We start from the raw sequence: 23,824 nt of genomic DNA, 5'->3' as shown, positions 1-23,824 counted from the left end.
ATACCTTGCTTTGGATGAATAAAACATTTTCAGGGAAATTAAAAAAAACAATACATTAAACATTATGTTCTGATAAGATACAGATATTGTGTGGTGCTGATTATGGCATGAAACCACAAAAGCAGGACTAGCCACAGTAAATCAAAGGCCTTTGGGCTCTCAGGACTTGGGGGAGTGGCATTTGTGAACTGAGGCACTGACTTGGGCACTTTTAGGATTGAAGTGAGTGCACCCTAGTTAATGACTACTGCTACTGCAGCTGGAAAAGCAGCAGCTGCAATGATCACATTAGGTATTATGTAGTGAAGAGATAAATAGAGAGTAGTTGTATCTCTGGACAGCTTCTCTCCTTCTCTCCCTCACCACTCTTCCCATCTCTCTCCCTACTCATCACCTATCTACCAATCAATCATCTAATGTCTATTTACAGAGTGTGAGTAGTGTGACAAACTCAAGGCAAGGACTAATAGTGTCAAATTGGAATTATATATATTTAGTATGACTCCTTCTCCCTTCGTTTTTACAATGCTGCCCAGACATAGTCATACATTGTGGAGGTTAAAATTCTGAATATGTGTTACTGTTCCAGGAAAATGTGGGAAGCAATGTTAAAATTATTCCCAGAATTTTTAATTTAAAAAATGCTCTACCAATACTGTATTTTCAGGAGTTGGACTATCTAGTGATATCTGTATATCACAAAATTAAGCCTTTATTCAAAGGGCAATCATAAATTTATTATTAGAAACCATATACTTATTTAAATAGCTTAGGCACTCCTGTCATTTCTTATGCTTTGTAGCTACTGGAATCTCTTTCTACTTACTGGATGGAGCTTTCAATGCGGGTGATAGTGAGGAAAGCAGCAAGGTTTGCTGTGTAAGATGAGATGACAATCAAAGCAAAGAGCCACCAAGCCCCCATCATCATTCGAGTAGCCAGAGTTGTGTATGGGACCTCCCCACCTGTGGAGAGAAGCAATGAGAATAAAAGAACATCAACAAGTGTTTATTGAGAATTCTGAAGTCATACTCATTCAAAACCAAGTTAATTTTTAAGGAGTAAGAAATATTTATATATAACATCAACATAGATCTCTATATTTTGCTTATGTTCACTACTTTATATTTAACTCTCTTTTATGAGATTATGTGAGACCCAGTCAAAAAGAATAGTATAATATATTTAAATAACATTTCTTCCACCTTTTTGTTCAACCTTAAAATTAATTATGGTCTTATTATAACCAGAGATAGACATTTTATTTCCAAGGGCTTAATTATTCACTAGTTAAGTGATATCATTGTTATTATGCTTCTGTTTAATACAACTTTTTCATATATCTAGTTCAATAGGTAATATTGAAGATTTTTTTGTTAAATTCCCTAGAATCCCAGGTTAGTAATGACCTTGGGGTCACACATATTACTGTTGGCTTTAGCTTCATCACACATGTTTTGTTTTTCTGATTGACTAGCCACTCTTTACAATCTTGTAGAATCTTCCTCTTCATCTTCTGAATGTCAGAGTGCCCTTGGACTTGGTCTCTAGGTTGCTTCTGTTTTATGTCCATGTCTCCACTCCAGCTAATCTCAAGTTTCCTGACTTTGAATATCATCCACAGTATACTTTGATAACTCCCAGATTTATATTTCAAGCTCCACTCTCTCTAGAAATCAACAGATAAATCTACATGATTTCCACTGGGAATCTAATGGGCATTTCAGACTTATCACATTTAAAGCAAAACACTTTATTTTTGCTCCAAAATTAACACCTTGGTCCACACTTTTCTCAGGGAATTGCCACAGTCTTCTCAGATCAAATACTTAGGAATTTTCCAATCCAGTGGTATCCCATCCAGTGGTATCCCATTCAGTCGCATTCACCTTCAAACCACATACAAATCCTATGTCATCTCATCATTCCCAGTGCTATCACCTTTTCTTTGACTGTACTGCTGAGCCACTTACATGGCTTATCTGTTTATATCCTGGGCACTACCAATCCTAATTCTATCACCACAGTACACTTTAAAAATGAGAATGAGATCCCAATACTCTCCTGATCAAACTTCAAGGGGTTCCCATCACTCTTGGAAAAAAAATCCAAAATCTCCACTGAACATATCAGTGCTTACTAGTCCTAATATCAGGTCAACTTCAGGACCTTATCTCTTATCCCACTGTCTTGATAAACTTGCAATTTCTTCTATACTGGTTTCTGTCCTAGAGCCCTTGCACTTGCAATTTTTTATACCAGGAATTCTCTATTTAATTTCAAAATGACATTTCCCTTTAACTTATTCAAGTTTTTGCTCAGATACCTCTCCACAAACACTTTATTACCATTATATCAAAGTAACTCCCTACAATCCCACACTCTCAATCTCTTTATCTTTTTAAAAATTATAATTTATTGCATTTTATATTTTTTTATTTTTCTCCTTTATAATATAGTTTCTGATACAGGAACAGTTTCTGTCCCATATTTAGTGGGTAAATATTTGTTGAATGAATATATCATTTATATGAAATTAATAGTCTAAATAAATTAGTCTATGTTAATAAGAAAAATAAATTAGAGATATAATATTAGATTTGCTTATGTCCATCAATATATGAGTGAGTTAACAGGACTTGATTAATTATAATATCAGATTTTTATGACAATCTTTATTTCTTACTGTGCAATATCTAAATTTTCAATGCAGTCCAAATATGTATGCACTTTGGTTATGTTCTGAGCTATTTTCCTGATGAAATATACTCAGAACAGGCTAACCGCTGACATCTGATACACAGTTTTCAAAAGCAGTTACAATACATTTCAGATACTCTCTTCTTCAAAGCAAATATTCACATGACTTTTAAAAGATAAAAGCAAAAGAAAATATTTTTAAATCTACATGGTGACTTCCTGGATAAAAGGACTAATTGACAAAATAAAATATGGACAAGATGATAGCTAAAGACTGAAAGATGTTAATATGAAGAAGAAAAGTCGAACAAGGAATTAATGACTGTAAAGGCCAAATGAAAGTTTGTTTCATAAAGTCTTCAATCTTTAATACAGTTGTTATCACTCATATGGAAGAATATTTATTGAGTTTTCTTCACCCTTACCCATGGCATATAATTTACATTTTAGGTAATTACAATATTCTTGTAGAATCTAAATGAAATGATAATTTTATCTGCACTTAGAAATCAAATTCTAGAAGTACTGGGAATCTTGACTTCCAATTTTGATAATTCCAGACAATCCTCCTACTGACAGCAAGTAGAAAAATTGAATATATAATGCATTTGAGAGCTAAAGAGGCAGTTAAAAATTAGAAGACCAAGATCTTGAAGAAAAAAGTAACCCATAAATATGACCTGATATTTAGAACTACTTTTCCCAGAGGGATAAAGGTCAATTTAACATGAGGAAGCTGAGAGACTAAGAAGCTGAACCATGCTTTTGAAAGCCTTCAAAGGTTAAGTGGCTATAAAAAATTAAGGCCTGAGCATGCTAAGTGGAAAAAGGACTGAGAAAACCAGAAATACTCATATGCTTGGATATCAATAATCACAAGTCTATTAAGCCACAGGTCAAAGAAAAATCACAAGAGAAATAAAAATATTTTTAACTTGATAATAATAAAAATACTCCATACCAAAACGTCATGTTTTAGTAATGGAATGCCACTGAATTTCTGTTTAGAGGAAAATTCATAGCCTATCATGTATAAGAAAAGAGGCTGAAAATGAATGAGTGCATTAATTCCAAGTTTAAAAAAGTCAAGGTCAACCTAAAGAACATAGAAGCTAGAAAAGAGTAAATATAACAGCAAAAATTAATAAAATAGACAAAAATACAAAAGAGACGGTTGATCTAACAAAGTTTGGTCATTTGAAAAGTCCTATTAAAAGCTATTAACATTGATCATGAAAATAAGTGAAGGCAAAGACAATAATAGGAATAAAAAGGACAATTTGTTACAGATTTTACAAACATTAGAAGGGTAAAAAATGAAAGTTCTTATGTACAATTTTATGCCAATTATTTAAAAATTGAGATGATATGGCCAAATTCCTACAAAAACTGCCACCAAAAGAATAGAAATTTTGAAAAAATCTTACAACTTTTAAAGACTTTGAATCCACAGTTAGAACTTACCCATTAAAAAATTCAAGTCCAGTGGCTTTACTGGAAAAATCTAACAAATGTTTCAATAAAATTAACTCTAACTTTACACATCACCTTATAAATTTTACAGAGAAGTCACAACTTTGATAACAAAACTTGAAAGATCATTCCAAGAAAGGAAAATTACAAGCCAATACTTCATATGATTGTAGGTAGAAAAGACTTAAAATAAATTAGTAAAGTGAAAGTTACAACAAATAAGCATGTTGGGTTTATTATATGGAAGAAATGGTTTCTTTGCTATTCAAAAATCAACCACTGGAATTCACTACATTAACAATACAAAGGAATAAAATCTTATAATCATCTTGATATATGCAGAAAAGGTACAGATAAAAGTGAATATCCAATCTTAAAAATAAAAATAAAAAACCTAAAAAAAGTAAGCAAAATAGAAATAAAAGAACAGTTTTCAGTCTTACAACAGTATTTTCAGAAACCTATAGCAACCATCATATTTATTAATAAAAATAAGTATTTTTTAAAGGCTGTCTCTAAGGGCTACAAGCTGTTACCACTTGTATTTAAATGAAGGTGCTAAACAATGTGGTTCAACAAGACAACAAACAATTTAAAATAGTTAAAAATTAGAAAGAATAAAATAAAAGTTATGAATTAAAGATGATTTGAATATGTATGTAGAAAGTCCAAAAGAATATAGGATAAATTACTAAAAAATTTATTTATTAGTTTACTATGGTACGATGTTCAAAAATTAATCAGATATGTATATACCAGCAATAAAGTCTGAATAAGTGGAACTAAAAATTATATTATTTGTAATTAAAGTATCAAATGCCTAAGAATAAAGATGTGAAAGACCTCTACATGAAAGTCTATAAAACTTCTTTGAATGAAATAAAAAAAAATTAAATAAATGAACAAATGTATCATGTTTCTTGATTGAAAGACTCAGTATTATAAAGATATAAATTCTTGTCTAATTGATTGAGAGATTTAGGTTTTGTGTGTGTGTGAGGAGGAATGAGAAAGAAAGCTAAGAGAGAGACAGAAGCTGAATGTAAAATTTTTATAAAATTGCAAAAGGGCAAAAGTAGCCAAAACAATGTCCAAGAAGAAGAAAAAGACTGGTTCTCACTGACTGTAGCTTTAGACCAAATGAATGAAAATTATCCACATGTATCTTAACACTTGATTTATGCCCTGTTGGCACTGCAGTGCTACAGAATGAGAGGTCTCTTCAATAGGTACTACTAGGTCAATTTTGATATATATGAAAAATAAATTGTATTATACAAAAATCAATACCAAATGCCTTATAAATATAAAATATAAACAATAAGACACTGAAACAGAGAACAGGCTGACAGTGACCAGAGGGGAGAGGGGAGGGAATTTTAGGGGAATTTCAGGGGAAAAGGGGAAAGGTTTATGGGAACAAATATAAAGGATACATGGACAAAAAGTAGGGGGAGTGGAAATGGGAGGGAGGTGGGGAGGGGTGGGTGGGTATACTGGAATGGGAGTAAAAGACAGAAAACTGTACTTGGACAACAATTAAAATAAAATTAAAAAAACAATAAAACTTCTAGAAATTAATGTAAAGTAATATATCCATAAGGATTCTTGAACAGAGCAAAAAATGCATTAGCACAAAAGATTGATAAATTTCATTATAGTAATACTTAATAGTTCAAAAGACACCATTAAGAGAGTAAAAATACAAGCCACAATAAATGATACTTGCAGTACACATATCTAACAAGAATCAGCAATATATATTAATAACTTCTATAAAATAGATAATAATCAGAAAAATGGATGAGAGACTTTATAAAAGATAACCAAGAAGCCAATAAATATGTAAAAAAGGTGGCAATCTCATTGGTGATCAGGGATATACAAACTAAGAAAAATGTAATACCACTTCATCGCTACCAGAATGATTGAAACAAGGAAATAGACAGTAGCAAGTGTTGCCAAGGATGTGGAGATCATAAAATGCTGTGCCCTGTTGTTGGGATTGTAAGTTTATTGAGTCACTTTGATAAATAATTCGATAGCATTTTTGAAAACTATCATATGCATATCTTAAGACTCAGCAATTCTACTTTTTAGGTAGGTACCCTAATGAAAAATATATGTACCAATTGACACACACATGAGTGTTCATAGCAACATTATTCACAATAGCCAAAACTGGAAATAGACTAAACATTCTTGAAGAGCAGAATGTATAAATAAATTATGGTATATTCATATAATAAAAATAGTATACAGCAATGAAAATGAACAGATTTCATTTATAGCACTATAAATGGATTTTACAAACTATATGCTGAGTAAAAGAATGCATTTTGTATGATAGTTTTACAAAAACAGGAAACATGAATAGTAGTGCTTATGTTCTCTGAGTGGTTACCTTTGGGTTCAGAGAATAATGGTTGAGACGGGGCAATGGGTGCTGTGTCCCTGGGAATGCTCTAGTTTTCCCCAGGTAGTAACTGCACAGGTGTTCTATTACTGATAATTCATTGAGCTGCACCTTTAAATTCTATGCATTTTTCTATATGTAAATAATGTTTTACAATTTGAAAAACAAAATAAAATTAGAAAACAGAGAGAAGGGTGAGTTTAACAAAGACCATTGTTTTTCGTTCTCTTTTCTTTGTGTGCATATCTGAAAAAAAAGTCTTTTCATAGTTCAGGATGCTAAAGGAGACAATCAAGTAAAATACAAGAAATTATCTGTTAAATTTAAAACATTCCCCCACTTTGTTAAGGCATGACAGATATTAGGTTGCCAATTCCTGACCTATTGGGTGTGCAAAGGTCTGAATCCAGAAGTGGGTATTTTGATTCCAGTTGCACCTAGTGAGCATGAAGCCCCCTGATATTGCTCTGTAGAAGCATGTGAAATTTGTATTTTCCAAAGTGACCCCCCTAATGTAAGGAAAATGTTTCTACACAGATTTGTATTTTGATGTAACTAGTTTGCCACATCAAAAATATGTCAACCTTGCTACTGTATGCATTATCTTGTTTACAAAAGTTGATAAAAGAAATAAAATAATGTTTTGCCCTCAAGCAAGGTTGTGAAACTTGATAAATTTATCTGAATCCAGCAATAATTCGTTGCTCTAAGTCTTACTTTGTGTGCATATATATGCATCTTTCTGTTTGCCTGAAAACATAAAAAGTAATTAATTGTTTAAAATTCTACAATTTGGTTGTCGGTACATCAGCTTTTCCTAGGTTTATGAACTCACAAAGCATTTATTATATAATTTGAGACTGTGAAACTCTTATGAATTATGATTAAAGAAAAAGAAGACAAAATTATTACTTTTCTATATAAACATTCTTTTTTCAAGAGTGGGGCCCTTTGTGGGCTGCGAACCAAAGGGTCGCTGGCGCGATTCCCAGTCAGGGTACATGCCTGGGTTGCAGGCGAGGCCCCCAGTGGCAGGCACGTGAGAGGCAACCACACACTAATGTTTCTCTCCTTCTCTTTCTCCCTCCCTTCCCCTCTCTCTAAAAATAAATAAGTAAAATTAAAAAAAAAAGAGTTGGATCCTTATTGGAACCAGGTTACTAGTAAAATGGCTAAAAACTAACAGCAAATCGAAAATTTCCAATATTAGAGAGGATTAAATATGTTCAATTAAGGTGGTCATTTGGTGTGTCAATAAATATTACAATGTTTCACACTTACAAAGTAACAATTTAGAAAATATGAAGAAGTAAATTGTTATAAATTTGTCATTCCAGGTTAGTGTTCTATATTTAAGGATGGGATAGAATGTAAATATCTCCTAAATGCTTAAGGTATGTCAGTCATGTTTATATACTAATCTATTCTTTGAAGCTCATTTACAGAAAGTCAAACTGGGTGAATGTGACAAGATTTGTAAATGTTTTATTTACTCATTTACTATTTTGGTGGAGCAAGCAGAAGTATAAGGAGGGGCATGTGAGCTACATCTATAGCTTCCCATTGGCCACAGGCTAGTAGGTCCACTATCTGAACCCATGTGTAAGGTAGGGCAGGTTTCTATAATGTGGCCTGTCATTGGTACAACCAAAGGCTTTAAGTGGTAGGGAGAAATAACATCAAATCATAATTGTGCTATGTTGAGGAACTTGTTCCATTTACAATTATCTCTCAGCATTATTTTATCATAGCATGAACAAAATCTCAGTTTGGTTATACTAAGTCTCATTAAGATTATGAATCTATTTTTATAAATGGAAAGCAAATTTCATATTCCCTTTGGCAGGCAACAGAAGCTAATTAGAATTATTAATGTTTCATTTATATTATACTGGTATTATAATTATTTTCTACTGCAAATGGTATGACTTGTATATGTATATTAACAAACACAACCTTTATTAACAAAAATGTTGCCCCCCTATAATGTCAGTTTCAAACATTTTACTCTCTTATGACATCTACTTTAGAGCTTCCTTCCTCTATCAAATCTGCAGTCACAAAAGGAGATCTATCTAAGATTTATTTACCCTATCACCTTTTTACTATCCCTCTCTACTTGCTTAGATATACTCCCCTCTTAACCAGCTTAAATTCAGTGATTTGTTAAAATCAATTCATTGCATTTTTCTTGAACTCCTTTGAAAGGAGCTGTATCGAAATAGAAACTCCCTTAAGTGCAACATTAAGAACATATGGATGTGCAGCACATACAGTGTTTATCACTAGTCCCCACCATGAATGGTTAATTCTTATTTGTTCAAGTACAGTGTCACTGGTGGTATGTAGACATAATTGCTGCAAATCTTTCCCTAGGTACCATTTAATCAGGACCATTTTTTTCTCCTGCATTAACTGCTTAGTATTCAATTACACTAGAAACATGATCATAGAAAAAATGAATATAGAGCTTTGCACTATATTTATTAAGAGTAACTTGATATACATAAACTCTTTTAAGGCAGATTAATAAATTTTTCAAAACACTAATTAGCAAAGCCCTTCTTTATGAAACTAGTTAACTCATTTTGAATTGGTAAATGTCCTCTTTTAAAGATTCTGAAATGACACAAATTAGAAGCTTCTTTCTATTTTTTGTAAGTTTTGAGGGGACTTCCAGTCAGATGACACCATAGGTAAACACAGCTCCATTCCTCACACAACCACATCAAAATTTCAACTAAAACAGACAACAACCATCACTCAGAACCATCAGAAACCAAGTTGAATGGAAGTCTGACAACTACAGAATTAAAGAAACCACATCCATCTAGACTGGTAGGAAGGGTGCAGATGCAGAATGGGCGGGTCCCACATCCACTCATGGTGGATAAAAATTCGGAAGAAATATCTCAGGAATGTGGAGTCCCAATCCCACACCAAAGCCCCCAGCCCAGGGTCCAGGTGCCAGGAAGAGAAGTTCCTATAACTTCTGGCTGCAAAAACCAGTGAGGATTGACTCAGTGGAAGAAACGAGTCCTAAGCAGTACTCCTTAAAGAACCCACACATGGACTTACTCAGTCTCACTCCCTTTGAGCTCCAGAGCCAGGGTAGCAGCTTGAAAAGCGCCAGTGGCATACAGGGAGGAACTGAAGTGTCTGGCATCAAGGTGAGAGCTGGCGGCTGGAGTTCTCCAGAGAGAAAGGTGGGAAGAGGCCAATGTCCCTTTTCTGAAACCTCTCCCCACAAAGCCACTGAGCTGGGAGGTGGGTACTATATCTGAGAGTCCATCAACCTGACTAACACTGCTGGCCTCACCATGGAGATCCCTGAGACTCCACCTGACCCAACTTACAGTCCTACCCAAGTGCTTTTCCATATGAATGGCTGGTCTTGTCTCATGCTTCACAACTTCCTAAATCCTATCAAACAAGCAACAGCCAGCCTCAGTGAGCCCCCAGCCCCTGTATCTCTTGCTAAGTGATCCCAGCCTAGCACTAGCAGCAGCCAGCCTACATTTACAGCTTGGCTTTGCCTGGGAATCTCCAAGCCTATAACAAGTAGAAGCCATCTCAGATTACTTTATAGCTCATGTAGGGTGGCCTGGATAAAACAAAGGTGGGGGCTGACCTTGCTCTGCACCACCCTGGAAACCACAGAGCCTGTGCACCCAGTAGACAGCTATAGACCATATCGCACACCACCACCCTGCCCCCATGCAACTGATCCTCCACAGAGGGCGGAAGTTGGTGGTCAATAGTCACAGCGAGTCCTTGCATCTGACTGGCCTGTGAAAATCCCTCCCATTGCCCTGCCACAGCAATCAGTGATCAGCTACAAGAGGAGTGTATACTCAGCCCATGTGAAGGATGCTCCTTGAGTGTCCAGTTTGGGTGATAGAAGAGGCTGTGTCACTGGACCTTACAGGGCACCTACTACATTAGGCCACTGTATCAAGACAGAGAGTCAAAGTAGCTCTACCTAAGACATAGAAAGAAACACAGGGAGGCTTCTAAAAGTAACAAAGAAACATGTCCATGAAAGAACAGGTCAAAGTCCCCCCAAAAGAACTAAACAAGATAGAGATAAGCAATCTATCACTGCTCAAAAAACTTAGTGAAGACCTCAACAGCATAAAAGATGTCCAGTCAGAAATGAAGGATACATTAATTGAAGTAAATATCTATTTACAGGGAAATAACAGTAGAGTGGATGAAACTGAGAAGCGTATGAATGATTTGGAACATAAGAAAGCAAAAAAGCAACCAATCAGAATAACCAGAAGAAAAAAGAATCTAAAAATCAAGGATAGTATAAGCAGCCTTTGGGACAACTTCAAATGGTTTAACATTCACATCATAGGGGTGCCAGAATGAGAAGAGAAAGTAAGAAATTGGAAATCTATTTGAAAAAATAACGAAAGAAAACTTCCCTAATTTGGTGAAGGAAATAGACATGAAGTCCACAAGGCATTGAGTCCCAAACAAGATGGATGCAAAGAGGCCCACTCCAAGACACATCATAATTAAAATGCCAAAGGTTAAAGGTAAAGAAAGAATCTTAAAAACAGCAAGAGAAAAGAAATTAGTTATCTACAGGGGAGTTCCCATAAGACTGTCCGCTGATTTCTCAAAAGAAACTTTGCAGGCTAGAAAGTATTGGCAAAAAATATTGAAAGTTATGAAGCAGGGACCTACAACCAAGATTGCTCTACCCAGCAAAGCTATCCTTTAAAATCAGAGGGCAGATGAAGAGCTTCCCATACAAGAAAAAACTAAAGGAGTTCATCAACACCAAACCATTATTATATGAAATATTAAAGGGACTTATTTAAGTAAAAAAATATCAAAACTATGAACAATGCAATGGCAATACATACATATCTATTAAAAATTGAAACTAGAAAACAATCTAAGTAAACAAGAAGAACAAAGACAGAATCATGGATATGGAAAGTGTTTTGATGGTTTTCTGATGGGAGGGTGTGGGGGGAATAGGTGAAGAGGTGAGGGGACTAAAAAGTACAGATAGGTAGTTACAGAATAGCCATGGGGATGTAAAGCAGAGCATAGGAAAAGGAGTAGCCAAAGAACTTATACACATGACCCACGAACATGAACAATGATGTGGGGATTGCCTGAGGGAACGGGGGTGCTGGGTGAAGGGGGCAAAAGGGGATAATTTGGGCCAACTCTAATGATATAAGCAATAAAACATAATTAAAAAATAAAAGTCTTTTTTTACGTTAAAGAAGCTTCTAAATGTTTGAAGTTGACCTGTTTAGTTGGAAGGCACAGTAGTGTCCAGAGCTTTTGTTGAGATATCCACTAATTCATAGAGTAGCATTTTATGGCATAAATGGTTCATGAAAGTAGGTTTAGTACAAAGTATAATGGATCAGAGCACCACATATTTTCATTGATTTTCCTATCATTTTTATTTGCAACAAAACAAAATGCATTTGCTTAACTCTTTTTCTGTTTCTTTTCCCAATATCTATTAAAAGAACCCTTGTAAATTTCAATGGTAAAAGTAAGACTGTATTTTCATGGACATGTTAATAGATGTTTTGCTCTATAAGTTCAAGATTTTGGTAAAATAGTTAAGTGTATAGTATACAAAATTTTTCTATCTGATATGAAAACACTAACATATTTGAGATTTTAGTAGTTTTTTTTCAAAATGGGGAAAGATATCCTAACAAAGCTCAGAAATCTTCAGAAAATTTTCAGGAGGTTTGGTTCAGGAATGCTTTGCAGTCTTTAATATCAATTTATATGTCATCCTTTTGTTTTCTCATCTTTACCATGTGTGGTGTTTAATACAGTACTTGACGGATACTTTAGGTGATTCTATTTTTAATATAGCAAGATATAGCAATTCCTTTGTGTTCATTAAAAAAAACAACAGAGTGCATACTCTGAGCAAGGAAAATATATTGTGATTCTTCAAATGTATTCAAATACCATCTTATGGAGGTCTCAAAAATTATTCTTTCTGTTTTTTGCACTATTTTTCTTGTTACCTACTGATGCCACCACAGACCTGGCCATGAAATGAGGGCTGAGAAGCACTCAAGGAGGAAGTAAGTGTCTGCATGACTACTCATTTATCAAACAGCGTGAAGCAAGGCTGCAGTTGAGTCAGGCCTGCCACTCTCTAGTGATGTATGAGCTTTTAATGTTTTAAAATAATTATAGCAAGGCCTAAGCCACTATTTAAAACTACTGTATAAATTCTAGTGTCATTATCAATGCCATCCGTCATGAAATCAATCAGTTGTTCAAAGGAAAACTGCCCCATTTTGCCAGTCCCAGGGGCGTGAACATGCAAAGGGTAAACAACAGTTGCCAACAGGAGTCAAAAGTAAAATAGATCACAAAGTGAAATTTTTAATTACTTCTGGAATTTCTGAAATTTGTTCTTTTAAAATGTATTTATGTATTTATGTATTTATTTATTTATTTAATTTACAGAGAGAGGGGAAGGAAGGGAGAAAGAGCAGGAGAGAAACATTTATTGGTTACCTCTTACATGTGCCCCAACTGGCATGGAACCTGCAACCCAGACGCATACCCTGACCAGGAATTGACCGACAACCTTTCACTTTTCAGGATGATGCCCAACCAACTGACCCATTCCGGTCAGTTCTGAGACTGGTTCTTAAACTTAGCCTTATGTGAAGTGTTTCACGACTTCCACAAGGCACTTAACCATTGTCAATAGACACTTAATCAGTTGAAATCATGGTAACAGAGCCAGGTGTTAAGTCTAAAGTAAATTTTTAAAGCACCAAAATGCTATTCAAATACAGCAACTTGTTAACTATGGCTAGAGATTAGTTTCAAATCCTAACTCATTTATTGAACACATATTAAGATTTACAATTTGATAGGGAAATGGAGGGTCATTTTGCATTTTGAATTTAGGCTTTCAAAAACAATTTCAGCCTTCCTAATTTTGAACTTTTTCCCCGTTTCCCATAGTTCTTATGGTTAAGTTCATAGGAGGTGATCTTAAAGAGCAGAAGAGAAAAATGAATTTCTTTCCAGGATCTTTCAGTCTACTCTTTTTAATAATTGGTTGGAAAATGGCTAAAGAAATGAGATTGTGGTGTGCTGTTGTTACAGGATATGTATTGGGATAAAATATAAATATTTTAATAGCATATGGGCTCTATTCAGATAGATTTCAGTAAGAAATACAGACAGATCTGTAATTAAAGAACATAAAATAATTCACATCATAAACAGGGATTTTTTAAAAGATTTTAGTTTTATTTATTTTTAGAGAGGGAAGGGAGGGGGAGAGAGAGAGAGAAAAACATCAATGTGTGGTTGCTGGGGACCTGGCCTGCAACCCAGGCATGTGCTCCGACTAGGAATCAAACGTGAGACACTTTGGTTCACAGCCTGCACTCAATCCACTGAACTACATCAGCCAAGGTTATAAACAGGTATTTTTACTACACTGATGACTGAATAAGCAAATGTGTGTGAACCACAGACTGCATATCTGTGTGTCTGTGAATGCAAATACATTAAGCTGAGTGCATTTTACAATTCTAAGTGAAGCTTAATGATATTACTTAAAAAATATCTTCTCCTTCTGTTTTAATGTGCTACTTGGGTGTAGTTTCTACATTCTCCCGGGAAATTCTGAAGGCATTTTCAACCTAGAGCCTCTTCAGTCACTGAGTGTCTTGGGACTTGGGTTGAACTGGCGAGCAACGGAAAAATCAGGAAAAAGGTTTGTGTTGCTGGGCTGAATTGGGAAATCAAACCCATGCGTACAATCAAGTAGGGGGTGAGGTCAGGGAACAAAGGGATTAGGGTGAAGTTGCAAAACAAACAAAATCTATTAAACTCAAGCCAAAATCAGGAAGTAATAGATTATAAAGCAAATGTCAGGTAACAAAATAATAGTCTCTATTTGTTGAGGATTTACTAATGCATCAGGCATTGAGTTAAGTGTTTTGTAATCATTTTCTTATTAATCTTCATAACAGCCTTGTGAAATGATTAGCAAACCAAGGTTTGGTTTCCTCAGCCAAGGTCCAGATAAAAGAATAGGGACAGATGGTTTATCCTCACAGAGTCACATAGGTGAGAGAAACAACCAGGCAGGTATCAGAGAATCCAGGAAGCTTGTGGTGTCTGCTCCACATACATTTCTTACCTCAGGGGTTCTGATTCACTACTGCTACTTCACTTTCTGCCTTTGTTCTCCTCAGGGATAAGACTGATAAGGTTTTATTGTAGGCCTCTAGGCCAAAACATTCAGGACAAATTTAAGCAAACAAAATAAAAAAGAGAGTTTAGATTTCCAAAATACTCAGGAAAAATCCCCATTATTTTGTTTTGGAAATAATTTACTAAGATCAAGGTACTTAGATGGAAGTACATATCAACTTAAAACATAAGCTTTATAGATGATCTCGGAAGATTTGATATATCAAGAAGATAAAAGGAAGGTGATATTGCAAAGATAAGAGATTCTGATAACGAATAAATAATAGAAAAAATGGATAGGTGCAGATTTCTCAGTCTTCTGGGAGGTGGGCTGTGAGTCTATTATACTTTAACTTTATTCTTAGGATATATCAAAACACATATACTTTAATTTTAATGGTGACATAATAAATTTTAACTGAATCATTAAATAATTTTAAGCCCCAATTTTGAAATTGTAAATAGCTACAAATTTTCTTTTGAAATTACTTTGACAGATAACTTTCTCACTAACCTTAGACACAACAGGTTATAGGCAGGTGAATAAAACTTCCAATATTTTACATGCAAAAAAAAATGATGAGTTAGTTTTGTGTTCTCCCTTTCTCTGAAGACATTTGTTCAACTTGGATCTCTATAGAGGTTTACCAAAAATAGAAAAAAATATATATCCTTTCTTCTCCCAAGTTTCAAAAACTTAGAAATTTCTTCTGTGCCTATATGGCAATAGGTAAGAGACTCCTGCAATTGTGTGAGAATTCAAGCTGTTATTCTAGACATGCTGAGCAGTTTTTTCATGAGGGTATTATAAGGGGAATGGTTTCAGTATTAATTGTATTCATCTGACTTGGATCTTAGGCAATCTCCTACAACTTTCCTTTTTATTTATGCTATCATGTTGCTCATGGTACTAACTTACTCTAACTCTACTGTGGAATGAACTTTTCAGCAGACGATTCTTTATAAAATAGTTGACACTTGCAGACAAATAATGAAATCCAACCTGATCCTTGAATGACATTTTTGTGGTTTAATGTGCCACCTTTCAGAGTCTTCCTCTGCCTGATAATCTTTGATAACTCTGGAAATAACAACCTGAGGATTATTTGATATCTCATATATTTTAAATGAAATAAAAGTTACAATGATAGGATGATTTCATTTAGGTAAATTTTGCTCAGCTACCTTTTTCTTTGGTTTTCTCTCTAAGGACTTTTTGGATATTTCTTCCCACCAATTAGCATTTTGAACAACACAGTCCTCCTTCATACTTTGGTATGTAAAGGTTTTTGTTGCTATATTTTAAATTGTTGTAATTGCCTCACTGAATTACATGATATAATTTTATACCTTTATAAATACCAGTAATAGCCCTGGCTGGCGTAGCTCAGTAGATTGAGTGCAGGCTGCGAACCAGGCATTGCAGGTTCGATTCCCAGTCAGGGCACATGCCTAGGTTGCAGGCCATGGCCCCCAGCAACCACACATTGATGTTTCTCTCTCTCTCTTTCTCTCTCCCTTCCCTCTCTAAAAATAAATAAATAAAATCTTTAAAAAACAAACAAACCAAAAAAAAAGGCAATATAAAACAAAATTATTTAAATACCAGTAATATACATTTAAGTGGTTGAGCTTATAGTTTAATTTTTGTCTGTGTTCTGAACATTTAAGTTTAAAATGGCAGATTCTAAACTGTTTTGTCCAAATAATATAGTGTTTAAAGTGTTATAGTGTTGTCATGCTTTAGGGCCAAGCAATTTCATTCATCTGAATATGTTTAAATATGTTCTAGATATCTAGTGAAATAATGTAAAGTTTAATTTTATATTACATTGTTAACTGTAGTTTTTATAAGTAAATCCTTTAAAGTTGTATTAAAATCCATGTACTACTAATTATTAAAAATGTGTAACTATGTAGGATGGTGGAATGTTTGGCTGAAAGTTACAAAATTTTAGAAGTGTGTATATTCCTATATCATTTAACTCAGAAGATGAATATCTCACATAATTTCTTAAAAAGATAACCAAAGGCATGTAATGATAGGCAATTCGACAAAACAAATTTTATATATATATATATATATATATATATATATATATATATATATATATATGTGTGTGTGTGTGTGTGTGTGTGTGTGTGTGTGTGTGTGTGTGTGTGTATGCATGTTGTGTGTGTACATCCACATATATAATATAGATTTTTATGTAGATGGTAAATAAAGCTACAAGAGAATACCTAAAGGAATAAATCAATGTTCAGGATATACTGTTAGTTTAATTTAAAAATTACTATATAGAGTATGAAACTATTATTGTATATTTATATACTAATACATTTCCTGTATAATGACACCCAGTCAGGTTCTAAGTCTTGTCGAATTTATTTCATTTTGGCCCTCTTTTTCTATTCTTACTTTTACTTTGTTCTTGTAGTGGTGGTGGTTCATGTTCTTCAGGCCAGCACCACGTCAGTTAGGCTCCTTTAACAGTCTGTCATAATTTCCAGACCATCCTTTCACATTGTCTCTAAATAGCACAGATCGCTTAGCTATTTGGATGAAATGCTGTTGTTCAATTTTCAAGGATAAGGTCCATTCTAACCAAACTCTTTCATTGTAATTTTCATTGTTTCTCTGAGGGGTGCTGAGATGCTGTGCTGCTTCCTGTGGAGAGTTACATTCCACCAGACCATTTGCTGATAAAATTCTAATTGGGATGAATAAAATATTAAATTTGGAAGAAGAAATGACAATGTTTAAGCTGATGAATATATAGTACTTTTTTTAATGAAAAAAATACAACCATGAGAATTGTTTCAAGTTTAAGTTTCCACTTGTTCTGTGTTAAGGGGGAGTTTTCCAGCTAAAACATCTTGATAAGCACTGATGTGCCAAACTGAAGATCAAAGGTACCAGATCAAAGCACTTAAAGATCTGCCTGGGAGGATCCCCTAAGCTTCACCTGAGTCTTCAAACCTCTCAGACCTGGTACAGGATTCCTACCATCTGTTTTTTTTTTTTTTAACTTAGTCAACAATGTATTAAAAATGAACTAGAGAGTAATAGAGTGCGGCACTGTTGAAAAAAACCTTTCTTTATTTTTTTAAGATTTTATTTATTTATTTTTAGAGAGAGGGGAAGAGAAGGAGAAAGAGGAGGAGGAAACTACTAATGTGTGGTTGCTCCTCACACTCTCCATACTGGTGCCTGGCCCACAACCCAGACCTGTGCCACTAACTGGGAATTGAACTGGTTACCCTCTGGTTTGCAGTCCATGCTCAATCCACTGAGCTACACCAGCCAGGGGGAGAAAAAGCCTTTCTAATGAGGAGATAGTGTAAAAGTTGGAGATGGTGGCATTATTTTTCTCACCACCTCTGTATCCTTCAACAAGATTATCAAAATATCATTTGTACAAAAGCAAAAGAAAGGAGAAAAGATAACATTTAAAATTTTTTCTAAGAAATGTGTTGTATTTTATTTCATTAATGACACATGTTGCAACTTAAGAAATAAATCTATATATTTTTTAAAGATTTATTTATTTTTAGAGAGGGAAGGAATATTTATTTATTTTTAAAGAGAGAGAGAAACATCAATGTGTGGTTGATGGGGGCCATGGCCTGCAACCCAGGCAAGTTCCCTGACTGGGAATCGAACCTGCGATGCCTGGTTCACAGCCCACACTCACAGCCCACATTAAAATGTGTAATTTTAAATGAAAGTGGTTCTTACTTGAACTGTTTAATAGTTAAAAGCAAAAACAAAAACAATGAAAAATGATGTAGCTTATAGATTTTTGTTTTTGAATATGATTTATTTTGGTTACTCTATGCTACCTGTGCATTATACAATATTTGCTGAACTTTATCAATTAGTATTATAGAGCATATTAAACTATAATCCCACACTAAGAGGAGATATTCTCCTAAAAGAGAAATATAAATATAATGATGAGTTATAAACTCATAACACTTCATAATTGTATTTTCTTGGTATATGGAATTATCTACACTTTGGATATTTGCTTATGTAATTATTTACAATTTTTTCAGTTAATAAGTTACCCAAATGCAATGATTGTCTCATATTTGAGGTTTAAACTGCATTGCAGTCAAGTCTTAGAGTGAAATAAGTAAGCACAGCCAGCTTACAAGTTTGACCTCTGCAATTACTGTTAATTCTCCAAGCTTTCCTGGGTGTAAACGCATGTTAAATTGCCTTTTAGTGCCAGAAATGACTCTTTCTCAGCCAAAATAGTCTTTTTTTGGTTCATCAGTTAGATATGTATTCCAGGTAATTTGATAGCCCAAAAGTTACTCCAATTCAAAGTGTCCGCTTTAGACACTGCTTGTGGCCAGCTTCGTTATCTGACATTATTATTTTAAAAGATGTGTTGCTAGTCCTAAAGTCAGTGTTAATGCTTATTCTTGTAATGAATTATTCAGGTCATCAATATAATTTCGAACTTGCTTAACCTAATTCAAGTCAGCATTTGTAGAATGTCAATTGGGTCAATACTAGCTCAGAAGAAAAAAAAATCAATGAACATCAGGGTGAACATTTTAATTTTTATTCTTTAACCTAAACCATTTCCTGTAGCTGATTTTCTAAAAGTGTATTCAGTTTTCTTACAGTGTCACTGGTCTATACAACTATTTGCAACAACTATAGGGGGACCAGTTGCACTATTTCCTGGTGTCAAGAGAAGATTTGACCTTGTTTTTCCCCTGGCTTGGAGATTAAGTACAGCCCCAGTGGATAAACTGCACATCATTTTCAAAGGAAGGTTTTCTGGGGGAAAATGCTGAGTTTACAAATTCCTACTGTGGCTAAAGCTAATGTCTATTTAATCTTATACTCCAGATGGCCTTTTGTGACCAAATAACTGTGGATTTAAAAATGAGAAATTTTTTAATCAAAGAACTGGTCTTGCTGAGAAAAATTGGGAGTAAAATGTTATTGATTTATTTTTGTGTGAGAGAAGCAAGAGTCCAGAGTTACTATCAATGTGAGCAGATTTGAAGATTTTGGGGGTTAAGGAGGGATATGTATAAATTTCATGTAAATAAGAGTAATAAAGAATCTTCAATTCCTTTACAGGAAGAATTTTCTATAGAGATGTTTATAACTGATGATTTAGGAACAAGGGACTTATTTAATTCTATCCTGAAAGAAAGACATTATTAGCAGTTTAGTGTGTATAGAAAAAAATTATATGTATATTAAACATTATATATATTACATGCATTAAGAAAATAAATTAATTTATGTAAAATACTATTTATTGTTCCCAGAAAAATAACAGGAAGTTGACTGAGAAGGAAGAAGTAAACTGAGAATGCCATAACTATTTTTCTCTCTTGTTCCCTCCTAATCAAGAGTGCCGGGGAAGACTACTTAGAAAAGAATGGTTTTCTTCAGGGGCTGTTGCTACAAATAAAGCTGGGAATGATATGTACCTCTTGTCTTACTGTTGATACATTGTCTGTAGTGGATAACCATGTTTTCTTGATCTGCTGAGTAGAAAGGAGTACGGCTGGATCTTGGAGCTAAGGTTTTTTAAAGGTTCAAAGGATGGATATATTTTGAAAGCAACATATATCTACCTACATAGCTAAACAGTCATTCCACTACAAAATATATATAATCTACAGTTTTCTTTGTAAACAAATATTAACTCTTCAGTTATGCTGGAGAATTTGAAAACAGCACAGATAGAATGATTTGTCAGTTAATGTCCTTCATAACAGTTTGTATTTGTCTAAATTTTTGTCCTGCCACTCTTCTGCTTAAAACACTCCAGTGATTCTTCATCCCTTCAGAGTAGAAGCTAAAGTCTACATTGTCGATCTCATCTGCAGCCATGGCCCTCTTCACCTCACCTGCTAGTAAGCTATTCTTCTGGCCTCTTGAAGAAGGCCCTTTGCCTAAGTGGTTCCCTGTACTTGACCAGCATTACCCTAGATATCTACACAACATAGGTTTTTCCTTCCCTCCAGGTTTTTGCTCCAACATAAAATTCTCACAGAGGGTTGGTTCACTGAAAATTGCAACTCTTCCACATATACGTGTAATTCCTCTCACTCTGAGCTACTTTTTTTGTAAAATAGGTTCATTTTATGTATATAAAATTATATCTGATTAAAAATGATTTTTAAAATAGTATGTTAAAAGTTATAAAATTTTATATAAAAATTATATAGAATATTACATGAAATTCTAGAATTTCTATTTTTTATACCCTTTATGCCTGACCTCTTTTTTCATTATTGTAATTGTTGTTTTAAGTACAGTTTTCTGTCTTTTACTCCCATACCAGCCCATCCCCGAGTCCTCCCCACCTTCCTATTTCCATCCACCCCCCTAGTTTTTGTCCATGTGTCCTTTATACTTGTTCCTGTAAACCCTTCCCCTTTTCCCCTGAAATTCCCTCCTCTCTCCCCTCTGGTAACCATCAGCCTGTTCTCTATTTCAGTGTCTTTGGCTATATTTTGCTTGTTTGTTTGTTTTGTTGTTTAGGTCCTGTTAAAGGTGAGATAATATGGTATTGGTCTTTCACTGCTTGTCTTATTTTGCTTAGCGTCATGCTTTCCAGTTCCATCCATGCTGTCTCAAAGGGTAGGAGCTCCTTATTTCTTTTTTAATGGTGTTTGAGTTTTGATATACACTATAATTTATTCATTTACCATGCTTATTTTTCTTCCCTGTCTTCCTTCACTAGAATATATAATCCATGAGGGGTTGAATCTCTATTTTTTCTCATACAGATATCCCCGGAAGCTTGAGTAATGCCTGTCACATTATAAGCATTTCATAAATGTTGAATATACTAATGATCTTTAATTTGGACACAAAACACTTAGTTTTAGGGTACATAAAACATGTTTAATCTGAAAGTAAATGTTTCAATTTATATAGTGTACATAAAGACACTTAGCTGAAGGGATATGTATCCCAGGGGAATTGAGACATGTAATACAGCTCTCCTGTATTCCCTAAGACATTTAAGGAAAAAAAATGCATTTGCCTAATTAGTGCTTTATCTAATGAAAAAAATGTAATATAATTCCAAAAACAGATTCTGCATGTTATTTCCTCAGCAGAATAAACTGGCTACCTGAAAAGCAACAATCACATTTCGCTTATTCCAATATCTGTTTTAGCAATGAATGCATGACAAACCTAACACTCTCCTTTGTTCAAGATAGCATTAAATAAAGGAAGTTTATTCCCAATGCAAAATTTGTAGCCAGCGGTATAGTTAATTAAGAAAAAATGTCAATAGAACTTAACATTGTCACAAGATAATGGTTCCTGCTGCTAGATATATGTCAAGAGAAAGATAAATAAGATGGAGTGATTTATTAAGCAGTGCCACACTCCAGACAATGCATTTCTAGAGGATTGTAACACTCCTTGGGTGGTGATGTAAGGCAGAGGACTGAACACTAAGTAACTTAACTTTTTCAATAGTATAAAAATAATACAGAAATATGACGCTTCCAGACAGTCTTTGTTGATATAGCAAAATTACTTTTATATTTAGAAAGAAGGAAGAGACCATCATGACATTAAAAAGGATCATTAGAATAGAATGCCATCAACAATTCCTTATGACTTTGTAGATAACTTAGTTATATGGAGAAGTTAAACTATTTCAAAAGTTGGGAGCCAAAAATTTAGGACCACCTCTGTTTACAATATAGGCATCTTAAAAAATTCTATTCTAAGTGACAAATGATTGCTGCTTTAGGAAATTGGTAATTTTTCTCAGCAAAATTGTATTAAAATAATATTTGGAAAAATATCCAAATGTCTTTTATACCACTTTAATAATTTTAATAATGTAATACAATTTTTAAAGTTATTAACATTGATCAAATAATACCAAAGATGGCTTTAATTTAGAGTCAACCTTTTAAACACTGGATTGGCATATTCTTTAAATTTAACTCAGAATATTATCATATGCTTTGATTTTTCTCAGTTCAAAGTCACAAATTTTACTAATGAGATATTCATCTTAAAATTAACTTTATATCTGGTATATATTCCAGGACTGCAATAACATAAAATAATGTAATCATACATTAAACTATATTATTTATAACTTTCCTATGCATTATACTATACTTCAAAAGTATTTGCACTGTGTTACATATGTGTTAACAATGAAACCATAGTTTAGCAATTCTCTTAAGTTCAAAGGCATTCTATCAATTAAACAAGAAATTTAGTGTAGTAGTTAACACTGGTTATATTTAAATAGTAGAAAAGATTGTGTTTAGTTTTATTAATATAATCTAACATCAAATAGTTATTGACATTGCAAAAGAATGAAACTGAAACACTATCTTATACCATACACAAAATTTAACTTAAATAGATTAAAGACTTGAATGTAATACAAAATTCCTAAAAGGAAATATAGGCGATAAGCATTTTGACATTGGTCTTAGAGATCATTTTTTGGGGGTCTGACACCTAAAGCAAAGACAAAATAAACAAGTGGGACAACATCAAACTAAAAACCTTCTGCACAGAAAATAGACTGATGGTTACCAGAAGGAAAGAAGGTTGGGAGACTGGATCAAAAGGAGAAGGGATTCAGAACTGCAAATTGGTAGTTACAAAATAGTCATGGATATGTGAAGTACAGCATAGGGAATATAGTAAATTATATTCTAATAACTATGCATGGTGCCAGGTGAGTACTTGATATATCAGAGGGATCACTTTGTAAAGTATATGATTTTCTAACCACTATACTGTATACATGAAACTAATATACAATGACACTGATGTCAAAAAAACAGAAAACAAGAAACAAAAGATTTCTGCAAGTGCTGAAAGCAACCTAAGAGCCCATTGGTAAATGAATGGATCAAAAAAACTATGGTACATTTACAGGATGGAATACTATGCAGCAGAAAGAAAGGAGCTCCTACCCTTTGTGACAGCATGGATGGAACTGGAGAGCATTATGCTAAGTGAAG

At 33.9% G+C, this 23,824-nt stretch overlaps 1 protein-coding gene across 1 annotated transcript in view; it reads right to left on the bottom strand.

Annotated features, from left to right (window-relative positions):
• The window catches only part of GRID2 (glutamate ionotropic receptor delta type subunit 2), a 1,404,853-nt gene that overhangs the window by 278,469 nt on the left and 1,102,560 nt on the right, over nucleotides 1–23,824 (bottom strand). Inside the window, exon 12 of the mRNA XM_045820339.1 lies at nucleotides 827–965. Coding sequence (XP_045676295.1) covers nucleotides 827–965 — 139 coding nt within the window. The remainder of the gene's footprint in view (nucleotides 1–826; nucleotides 966–23,824) is intronic.

The sequence above is a fragment of the Phyllostomus hastatus genome, unplaced genomic scaffold (assembly GCF_019186645.2).
Source record: "Phyllostomus hastatus isolate PE091 unplaced genomic scaffold, TTU_PhHast_1.1 phas_scaffold_39, whole genome shotgun sequence".
In the NCBI taxonomy this organism is placed as follows: Eukaryota; Metazoa; Chordata; class Mammalia; order Chiroptera; family Phyllostomidae; genus Phyllostomus; species Phyllostomus hastatus.
Note: the sequence above shows the minus strand (reverse complement) of the source record. Positions and strands in the feature narration are given on the sequence as shown.